Source organism: Anolis sagrei, chromosome Y, assembly GCF_037176765.1.
Source record: "Anolis sagrei isolate rAnoSag1 chromosome Y, rAnoSag1.mat, whole genome shotgun sequence".
NCBI classification, from domain to species: Eukaryota; Metazoa; Chordata; class Lepidosauria; order Squamata; family Dactyloidae; genus Anolis; species Anolis sagrei.
The window spans coordinates 71,834,866-71,846,181 of NC_090035.1; the positions used below are offsets into that span (position 1 = coordinate 71,834,866).

The window sequence follows — 11,316 nt, forward strand, 5'->3', positions numbered from 1 at the left end:
TATATTGTTGTTATATTTTATATTTCAAGATTTACATATTCTTTAGGTACAGTGATAAAAACAGGGAATAGAGGATTATAGTATTTTAGTAGGAAAGCATATATCTTGGTCTGCAGTGAATCATGGACTTCATCACTCTCTTCATGGAGCTGAAAACAAAAGCTGTGGTATTTAACATCTGTAAGGAAGTTATGGCTGTAGACAATGAGCCCTTTGGGTCAGCGTGGGATGACGGAGAACTGGTAGAAGGGTGGGACAGTGATCAAGCCGCTTTCCAGAGGAGTGAGGTCAATGTCTTCAGGGGGGATAGTGGGCTTCAGATGGAAACTCTGGAGGATGGTGGTGAAGAAGAGGAAAAGCTCCATGCGGGCCAAAGATTCACCCAGACAGATCCGCTTCCCTGCAAACAAAACAGGAGAATCATCAGGAGGAAATGACATAGAGAGATTTCTCTCAAATGTCTTCTAATGAAGACTTAGGTGGTTTCTTTACTGTATAAGCATCCTGCCTTGCTCCAATAAACCAAAGGAATCTATGGACTTTCTCTCATGACCAGCAATGAACTTCAAGCAGATTCTATCAATAACCTCACTTTTCTGGCCATGACTAACCGACTGCAAAATCGGCACCACAACTTTGATTGCTTTGCAGCAACATCTCTTGATGGACGTCTTTGTGAGATCTTATGGTCCAATATATGAGAGATGAGAAAATGTTGGGAAAGCAATTTTAGGGGTCAGAAGTATATGAGAGAACTATACCTGAGGAGAATGGGACAAAGGCATCATTCTTCTTGAAACGGCCATTCTCATCCAGGAAATTCTCTGGGTCAAAAGCAAAGGGTCTTTTAAACATTGTGGGGTCATGAAGGACACTGCTGAGAACAGGGTAGATTTCTGTCCCCTGTAGAAAAAAGAAACAGGGTCGTGGAGGGAGAGTCAATGTTTCAGGAGTGTCACCAGGATGTTTTAGAGCAGAGCATGGTTTGTCATCTCTTAGTGGCCCATGAATACCATTTAAATGTTTATTGTAAAGGACAGCACTTTACCCTTTCCTCATGGTTTCAGTATCATGAGTAAGGCAACACTATGACAGAACTATCCTATCCATTAAATGTTTTTCAAACTCCTTAAGAGACACCAAAACATTTAGCAGTAAACAAGATCCATTGGCAAATTTTACGCTGCATGAAGACATGCTGCGTTGCTAAATGATACTTGCAGATGACCTTGGAGGAAGGGGGATGGAATCCATAAAAACGGATCACCTTATCAGAACAACATACTGCTAGGGGTTACTTGCAAGCCTTATTGCTTATACCTTTGGGATAAGGTATCCTCTGAATTCAGTGTCACGGATAACCCTGTGGGCCACATCCATGGGAAGGAGATCACTGCATCTCTGTATTTCATGGATGACGCCATCCACATATGGCATCTGGCTCCGGTCTTCAATGTTTGGGACACGATTGTGACCAATTACTCGATCAATTTCTTCATGCACTTTTGCTGTCAAACAGATGGTAGTCATGAATTAATCTTCAGATTAAGAATTCTGAATGGCAGCTCAGTTTCTAATGTCTATAGAAGCAAACTGAACATCTATTTCCGAGACAACAACCCTATGAATACCAGTTTTGGGAAGAACCCTGAAACTGTATGTGAGGGCCTTTGCCCTAGGAGTGGAGGGGGAGAGGCAACTAGTTTTCCCCATGCCATTGCCCATCACTCCATACCTTGAACTTCAGGATGTTTCATCAGAAACAGAAACCCATATCTCAGGGTGGAGCTGACTGTCTCTGTTCCACCAATAAACAGGTTCAGGGTAGTAAGCACTAAGTTCTTCTCATTAAATTCAGTCCCTGGCTTGGTTTTTTCCTAACAATAGGAAAGAACAAAGCATTGTGAAAGCATTCCAGGAAGGCCCTTGATAGCAAGTATGGGAAAGTGTGTTCTGTTTTGAGGGTGAATCAAGACTAGACAATGCATTGTTGAAGGCTTTCATGGCTGGAATCACTGGGTTGTTGTAGTTTTTTTCAGGCTTCTAGAACATGGCCATACAGCCCAAAAAATCTGCAACAACCCAGAAGGCCAGTCAAGTTACATATTTCCTTCCCAGTCACTCAAATCCTAGAATTTTAGAGCTGGAAGGTATCCAAACAACCATCTAGCCCACCTACTCTTTACCATAGAAGAATATTCAACTAAAGGATATCTAAAAGATTCCCCATCCAACCACTTTTTGAAGACTTCCAAAAAGAAATATCTATCTTTCTTCCAGGCATTCCGTTCTATTGCGGAACAGTTCTTATGGGCAATGTTTTGACGGAATCTCTTTTAGATGGGAATCAGAATCTATTTGCATTTCATGTTGTACTTGAAATGTAAACTAAGAACAATATTGGCTGCTAGCAGCAGTTTCAGAGTCTACAAAATGACCAGTCTTGATTAAAACCATTGCACATTTCTCTTTGAGTAAAATATGATGGATATGATCATAATGCATTTTGATTTCCTGGCCTAATGTTCCCTATCAAAGCCACACCCAGCAATATAAATGGCAAGGTTCTGAGAAATGTGTTGGCATCATCTTCTGTCTTGATCAATATGATCAAGATAGAAAATGATGGCCTCAGAGCAAGGTAGGAAGCTTTGTGTCTTACAATTGTTTTGGACTAAAACTCCTATAAGCCTGCAACAGCATAGACACATGTCAGGGAGAGTAATCTGGAGGACATCAAATTGCTGGAGTTAGGAGATCTTCAAATCACCCGTACAGAGTCCCAACTTGCTCAGTGACAAAAGGTACACAACTGCAAACAGACCAACAAAGCAATAAGACCAACTAAATACAGGACACAAACAAGCGCAAGGAAACTACAAATAGATACAGGGCAAGTTTCAGCCTGAGCCCAACACAGGAAGTTATCTTATCCTGGTTACCTCAGAAAGAAACTTGTCAACAGCCAAGATCGCATGAGGGATATTGTCACCTAGTAAAAAAATTACATGGAATATCTCTTTGGATAGGATATGGTGGATATGATGTAATACATTCTGATTTCCTGACCTAATGTGTGTTATCAAACCATACTACCACATGTTGATCTATCCAACATGTGGTAGTATGTGTCAGGAAGAGGAAATCTGGAAGACACAGGGTTGCCTAGATCTAGGAGAACCTCATATCTTTCATGAAACTCCCAAATACCTTTTCCATCTGGGTGAGAAAACAATCGATGAAGTCCCGTTGAAAGTTGGGATCAAAGGTGTCTTTATTCTTCTTCATTTTCTTGGCGATGAAGAGCCTCACTTTTTCCATGCTATCATAGACTTTGGTGGGTGGTCCTGGGAAATACTTCAGAAAGCTGACATACATATCATAGAACTGCATGAGAAGACAAAAGATGTCCAGTTGGTGATATGCCATGTTCCTCCCTCTCATTAGCATTGCTCTCCTAGCTTGGCCCAGGAGAAGGTCTAGAGTTGGCAGTATCATTTTTGTTTAAGGTGAACTATGCACATTTAGAAATATCTTTGAGTGGCATTCTGTTTTTTACTTCTATCCATGGAAATGCATCTTGCTGAAGTCTCATTTTGTACGGCAGGCAGAAAGCTATTGCCTTACTCTTGAGCTTCATCCTCCAAACTCCCACTACTTGTCTATTGTCATGTCTTGTGCATTTGAAATTGTACTGTAATGTTGTGTTCCCTCAAGTAAGGTAAAACCTATGGCTTCTCCATTATCTGAAGCGCCTCACCTCACCCCACTTCCCACCAGTAAGGGACAGCAGTAGGAATCCTTTCCCTGAGTTTGCTGCCTTTGGGACAGTGGGAAGATATGGAACTGAATATGCCATTTAATTTTGTGCTAATTTAATTAGCTTCATAAGCTTCATGTGCCAGCTGCATAGAGTACACCATATGAGATGCACCAGATAGCTTCCATAAAGGTATATGCTGCCCATCAACAAGATAGGTAACTGACTAACAATGCGCACAAGGTACAATAAAGTGAAATACAGTCAGCCTCCTCATTTTTGGTTTTCATTTTTGCATATTTAATATTCATAGCTTTGATTTAAAATTTTCTCCTGTGGAATCTCTAGTGGGATTCTGGCATATCAGATTCATATTTTCTCATTCATTGATTTATCAATGTATCTACTTTTAGAGTCATATTGGAGGAACTGTAGATTTCAAAAGAGGTGCTCTCTCAGGTGCTCCAACCAAGAGAATGTAGAGGATCATGTATTAAGGAATTCTGAAGAACTTAGCTGCATATAGGGGAAAAAAGCAAACAAACGAATGGTTGCAGATACTAGGGCTGTGTAAAAGTTTGTTTGTAACTCATTTGTCAAATATAGTTTAGGGCAGGGCCTTTTGAATTCTCTGCCACAGGGCTCCTCACCTTCTCAAACTACATTTCCCAGAATTCTGCTTACTACCTTGTGCCTCCTTCTCCTACCTGAAAGTTTTGGTGGAGGAAAACTTATGTTTATTCTCTAAAGGGATTTTTAGATAAAAGAGGATTGTTGGGAGTTGAATCAACCCTGGGAGGTAGGCAAAGTTGAGAGGCAGAAATTCAAAAGGTTTTCTATTATTATTATTATTATTATTATTATTATTTCAAAAGCTGGATGGGTATCTGTTGGGGGTGCTTTGACTGTGCTTGATTTTCCTGCCTGGCAGAAGGGGGTTGGACTGGATGGCTCCTGGGGTCTTCCAGAGAAATAGTACTGTTAAGTTTATGTTGGTTAAAATTCCCACCAAAAATCAGTGGATGTGCAAATCTTTCTGAAACTTAGAGGGAATGATACCCTGGTTATGTTGTATCATTGAAAATATAAATTAGAGGTGATAACTTGCAGTTTTTTTTAAAATATTGTTTTTAAAAACATTTTTAAATTCCCAAAAATCAGTGAATGAGTGAAATGTTCTGAAATTAGGGTTGGGTTTACAGTGGTAAATGTGTTCTACCATTGTAGGAAGTTTCATCCTGATAAAAATGAGGGAGTAAGGAGTCCCATAAGCTCCTTCCTTGCCCAATTACTTAACAAAAAGTAACAAAAATATTATTTTGTTATAGTTATGAAACTCGTAACAATATTTTAGAAACATTTTAGAAACAATTCATCACCCCTGCCTAATTTAGTAATGAACATCGAAGCATTTCTTTCATTGATTGCAGAGGCCTAGCAGATACATTGATTAATCAGTCAAATGTATGTGAGGAACATATAGATCAGCTATGATAGAGTAAAGGCTAGCTCAACATTTATGAGGTGGAAATATTCCATTCACATACTAGAAGATGGCACCCAGAACCTTCGTCATTGATCTAATAGACCAGTGGTTCCCAACCTTCTTTTTTGACCAGGAACCACTTTGATCAGGGACCGCTCTCCAACATTAGTATCAAAGGGGTTACAAATCTAATTTTGGTCAACTTTAGATTCGGTTTGGTTATTTGGGGTCTTGATTCAAAAAATTGCATTGGATAGACCACATCAGATCTAGTTTCTGATACAGAACATATGCCATCCAGTAGTCGCCATCTGCTCACCCACAGAAAACCATATGTAATAATCTAGAGCCACGGCCCTTATTTTCGGTTTCATGGCCCACCAGTGGGCTGTGGCCCACAGGTTAAGAACCACTGTAATAGACAGAAGAAGAGGTATGAGTTACCTGAGCCCAGCCTGAGCTCATCTCCCGGAAGGCAACGTTCATTATCTCCATGAGGGACTGGAATTCCTTGTCGTCATAGTCAAAGCGTTCCCCAAAAATAATAGAGCAAATGACATTTGAGACAGTCCGACTGAGGTAGTAGGTGGGGTCAAAGGGCTTCTCTGAAGTTCAAGAACAAAGAGAAAAGAGGTGTTTCCTTGAAAAGCCTCATATTTCCTTGTACCTGGAAACATCCTCTGCGACAGTTGCTTTAAAGTGCTCCCCAAACCTATCTTTTATATCATACTATCCTCCAAAAAAAGACCAAGTTTTTGAGCCATGAGACATCCAGTTCTTTCTGGTCCAGCACCTTTTCTGGTATCTAAGAGGACCCTTCTTTTTCAGTTGTTGTTGTAATTTGCCCCATTTAAAAGAGAGGAATGTATGGATCCTTGCTCACCACCCACTCCTTCTAGACCCTGGTGATTTCTCTGTTTTAAGGGTCTTTTTTTGGGGGGGGGGGTCTCCTGCAGCATGTAGATAGGTCACCTTATTTAAGGCATTGTAACTAGATCATCATAGCTACATCTCCTAGAAGAGGATCTCATCCTTAGAGTTATGCGCAAAATTCACAGAAGATAAAAAATTGGATGAAGGGGAAAGTTCTGATGAAATGCCAAAATGGAAAATACTGGTGTGGTTGATATCTTTTACTATGATTACATGTTCTAACATAGTGAAATACCATTTTCTTCTGAAGAATGAAAACAACGATTGCTTTTTCTTACAGCTCAACTCACCCTTAGTCTTCCTGAATTCCTCTAGCAGGAACTGGGCCTCCTCTTGAATCCGTTCTTGAATTGATTTTTTCCCCATCCCAAAATCTCTCAGGACACTGACAGAAAATCGCCGTAGTTGCTTCCAACGCTCTCCATTGGCAAAGGCCACCCCTGCATGAAAAAGAAATAAATGAAACAGCTAACAGGATGTAGCAGAAAATATGTATTGTGATAGCAAAGCTGATAGGAATGGCTCACCATGTCCTTGGAAGGTCCGCTCTAGGGTAGGGTTGGTAGCCCTTCCACTGAATTCGTCTGCCTTGTCTATCAGGGCTTCCTTCACAGCATCATGTCCACACAAGACCACAACTGGTCGTGTTCCAAAATAGACAGTAAACACGGGGCCATATCTTTCACTCAGCTGTGTGGGAAAACCATCTATTATTTAGAAACACTCCTGTTTTGAGCTTGGCAGATCTTTTGTAACAGTGTTCCTTGAAACTGTCATATCTGACAGCTGAAGTGTGCAAGAACTAGTGGGCTTTGAGTCCTGCAGCAGAAGGGGGCAGAGTGAAGAAGGTCTAGTTTATGATTGAATAATTTCAGAGTAGAATGAATCTTAATGGGGCTTTTCTGTTTCATTTAAATCAAGTATTTGAGATTTGACTAGAGTAATGGTCAAATTATGTTCTTTATATCTTTTGGCATAAGGCATTTTCATCACTGAAATCCATTCCAGGTGTTTTTCTCCATTCAAAAAGAAAGGAACCCAAGTCCAGGGATGAACAAACCTGTGACAAAGAAGTTCCTTTCTACAAAAAGTCTTTTTATGACTGCCTACACTAGTTAGATAGAGGCCTAAGGTATTTATTTATTTATTTACAGTATTTATATTCTGCCCTTCTCACCCTGCAGGAGACTCGGGAAGGATTACAATGTACATATACAGGCAAACATTCAATGCCTTAGACACACAACACATATAGACAGACAGTCAGAGGCTATTTAACATTCCAACTTTTTCTGGCCATCAGGGGAGCTGTCGCTTCACCGTCCATCTGCGACACTGATGAAGTACTTCCACATTCCCTGCATGCTCGCTGATCTTTATGGCCTCATAAATTAGTTAAATTAGCCTCCCCACAAAGTGGTACCTACATTTCCTACTTGACAGATGCAACTATCTTTCGGGCTGCAAAGGTCGACAACAAGCTACACAAATTTGGTTGGAAGCTCACTCCGACTCAGATTGGTTTTGGACTCATGACCTTTCTGTCAGTAGTGATCTTAATGCAGCTGACATCCAGTCAGTTGCTCCAAAGTCCTGGTGCAATTTCTCTATTTGGTACAATTATTTCTTCTTTTTTAATTATTATTTTGGTACAATCACTCTCATGAACATTAAAAAAAATCAAAGTCAGCTTGTAACTGATCCAAGATAAGGAACATTTTTGCATCTCCCTGCTGTCCTTTCAAAGGGATGTAGCCTACACATGTTGTGTTGGGGATCACAACCAGACTCAGTGAAGACATCTGCCCTTGCGCTATGCTACTCTGCTGCTGAGTATGCATGCCTGGTGTGGAACACATCTCACCATGCTAAAACAGTGGATGTGGCTGTTAATGAGACATGCCGCATTATCACGGGGTGTCTGCGCCCTACACCACTGGAGAAATTACACTGTCTAGCCGGTTTCGCACCACCTGACATCCGCCGGGAAGTAGCAGCCAATAGTGAAAGGACCAAGGCAGTGACAATCAAAGAGCATTGTGAACCCCACCAATGATAGAAATGGATCAAACTTCCCACACAGAACCCCCATTACCAACATAAAATACTGTGTTTTCTGATGGTCTTTGGTGACCCCTCTGACACCCCTTCGTGACCCTCACAAGGTCCTGACCCCCAGATTGAGAAACACTGCCCTGAGAGGTTGAGAAGGGTAAGTATATACATACATACATACATACATACATACATACATACATGACACAGTCACTCCACATGTCAGTCAAAAGTTTATTACAGCCCAAAGACCCAATTGGCTCAGTGGGAAAAAGGTGCACAACTGCAAACGGATTAAAAATGATGTTGTTGTTGTTCATTCGTTCAGTCGTCTCCGACTCTTCGTGACCTCATGGACCAGCCCACGCCAGAGCTCCCTGTCGGCCGTTACCACCCCCAGCTCCCTCAAGGTCAGTCCAGTCACTTCAAGGATGCCATCCATCCATCTTGTCCTTGGTCGGCCCCTCTTCCTTTTGCCTTCCACTTTCCCCAGCATAATTGTCTTCTCTAGGCTTTCCTGTCTCCTCATGATGTGGCCAAAGTACTTCAACTTTGTCTCTAGTATCTTTCCCTCCAGTGAGCTGTCGGGCTTTATTTCCTGGAGGATGGACTGGTTGGATCTTCTCGCAGTCCAAGGCACTCTCAGAACTTTCCTCCAACACCACAGCTCAAAAGCATCGATCTTCCTTCGCTCAGCCTTCCCTAAGGTCCAGCTCTCACATCCGTAGGTGACTACAGGGAATACCATGGCTTTGACTAGGCGGATCTTTGTTGCCAGTCTGATGTCTCTACTCTTTACTATTTTATCGAGATTGGACATTGCTCTCCTCCCAAGAAGTAAGCGTCTTCTGATTTCCTGGCCACAGTCTGCATCTGCAGTAATCTTTGCACCTAGAAATACAAAGTCTGTCACGGCCTCCACGGTTTCTCCCTCTATTTTCCAGTTGTCAATTATTCTTGTTGCCATAATCTTGGTTTTTTTGACGTTTAGCTGCAACCCGGCTTTTGCGCTTTCTTCTTTCACCTTGATTAGAAGGCTCCTCAGCTCCTCCTCGCTTTCGGCCATCAGAGTGGTGTCATCTGCATATCTGAGGTTGTTAATGTTTCTTCCAGCAATTTTCACCCCAGCTTTGCATTCATCCAGCCCCACACATCGCATGATGTGTTCTGCATACAAGTTAAAAAGGTTGGGTGAGAGGATGCAGCCTTGCCGTACGCCTTTCCCAATCTTGAACCAGTCTGTTGTTCCGTGGTCAGTTCTTACTGTTGCTACTTGGTCCTTGTACAGATTCCTCAGGAGAGAGACAAGGTGGCTTGGGATGCCCATCCCACTAAGAACTTGCCACAATTTATTATGATCCACACAGTCAAAGGCTTTAGAATAGTCAATGAAGCAGAAGTAGATGTTTTTCTGAAACTCCCTGCCTTTCTCCATTATCCAGCGGATATTGGCAATTTGGTCTCTCGTTCCTCTGCCTTTTCTAAACCCAGACTAATTAAACGCAGGACGATGTTCAATACGAGATGCATATGAACATGGGTAAAGGCACTGCAAATAGATACAGGTCAAGTTTCAGCTGAAATCTAATACAGAAAGGTATCCTGGCTACCTCAGGGAGAAACTGGGCAACAGCCAACGTCATGTGGAGGAAATTGTCCTCTAGTAAAAATTTTTAGATGGAATTGGGAAGATCTAGTCGCTGATAGGCTGAGAAAGGCGGTATGCAAGTATAGTAAATAAAATAAATAAATCTACCAAGTTTCTCAGTAGTGGGCTAATATTGTGTACCCGAGCCTGTTTATAAAAACTGTAGGACAATAAGATGTTATATGTCATACATTCAACATCATGGTTAAAGTCACTCACCTTGAGGAGAGATTTTAAGGTTTGTGATGACTTGATCTGTAGAAAATTCCCAATCAGAGGCAAGGGAGTGGGTCCTGGAGGAAGCCTCCCCTTGTTTGATAATTTCCTCTTAAATGATACAATGGCAAGGCAAGACAGATAGAAGACAAGGAAAAGGGTGACTGCTCCGAATAGCTCCATGATGGAGTTTGCACTCCTTATGCTCCTTTACCCAGAATGTGCCCTGTCCGTGTATTTGATTTGGCCTGGATTGGGCCCCTCCTTCTGCCTTACATAACTATGTTACATGCACATATAGGATGTTTTATCTCTGGTACCAGAGTCAAGATTAATAATTTATTTCCCAGTTAATCATTTTTATTATCACAGAGGACATGTAGACATTTACATTTCTGTATTCTTGCAGGAAAAATCATGCATAGCTTTCTTGAACCCTTGCAATAAAATCATGCCTGGTAATTGAGATGACTAGCAGCAACAACAAAACAAAAGATCCAGAGGGAAGGACAGTGCTATGATACAAATCAAAATATGTATGTATGTAGTGGGACGGCTCTTAGATGGCTTGATGGATCTGGACCAAACTTGGTACACAGACCCTTTATGACCCAGCTTGAAAATCTAGCAGGATTTTGGTAGGATTGGAAGGGAAAGTGCACTCACATCCAAAGAGTCTGTGAATCCCATCATTAATGGATATAGGATGATGAGAGCTATAGTTTTCCTCCATCGGATTACCCATGTGTAGTGGATCAAACATGATACACATAGCCATCATGAACAAAAGGATTTTATGAGCTCGAGAGAAGATAGTGATAGTTGCAGTCCACCTACATATGGAGAGCTGTTTCAATCCTGCCAATGGTGGAGTTGGACCAAACTTAGTACACATACTAAGTGATTTAAAATAGTCACAGGGTTTCATGGGCCTGTCAGAGGTTGATGGGAGTTGTAGTCTACCCACATTCAGACAGCACTGTGAATCACTATATATTTAGACCAAACTTGATACACACCCATCATGACCAAGTTTAAATACCAGGGAGGTTAGAGGGGGCTTGGCAGAGGATGACGAGAATTGCAACCCACTCATATGTGGAAAGCTCTGTGAATTCCACCACTTACTTACTTACTTAGGCGATCCCTCGTTGGACGAGTAAGATGGTCTTCCATTATGGATTTCCTTGTGGGTCCGTATGTGGCTGTGGAGCCCTA

The 11,316-nt window shown here is 41.6% G+C and overlaps 1 protein-coding gene across 1 annotated transcript; it reads right to left on the reverse strand.

Moving 5' to 3' along the window:
- LOC137095053 (cytochrome P450 2G1-like) lies at positions 1 to 10,558 on the reverse strand. The gene is made up of 9 exons (XM_067461238.1): positions 10,102 to 10,558; positions 6,707 to 6,869; positions 6,470 to 6,619; positions 5,691 to 5,851; positions 3,211 to 3,387; positions 1,736 to 1,877; positions 1,321 to 1,508; positions 762 to 903; positions 1 to 400 (listed from the first exon to the last, which is right to left on the reverse strand). The coding sequence occupies exons 1-9, from the start codon at positions 10,279 to 10,281 to the stop codon at positions 219 to 221; spliced, it is 1,485 nt and encodes a 494-aa protein (XP_067317339.1). The 5' UTR covers positions 10,282 to 10,558; the 3' UTR covers positions 1 to 218.
- Positions 10,559 to 11,316: the final 758 nt, after the last annotated feature.

Excerpts from the sequence above, each read along its gene's own strand:
- LOC137095053 (XM_067461238.1), bottom strand. The coding sequence starts at position 10,281 with ATGGAGCTATTCGGAGCAGTCACCCTTTTCCTTGTCTTCTATCTGTCT. Across the intron at positions 6,870-10,101 it reads CCTTAAAATCTCTCCTCAAG|CTGAGTGAAAGATATGGCCC; the intron begins GTGAGTGACTTT and ends TTTCCCACACAG. Across the intron at positions 6,620-6,706 it reads GCGGACCTTCCAAGGACATG|GGGTGGCCTTTGCCAATGGA; the intron begins GTGAGCCATTCC and ends TTTTTCATGCAG.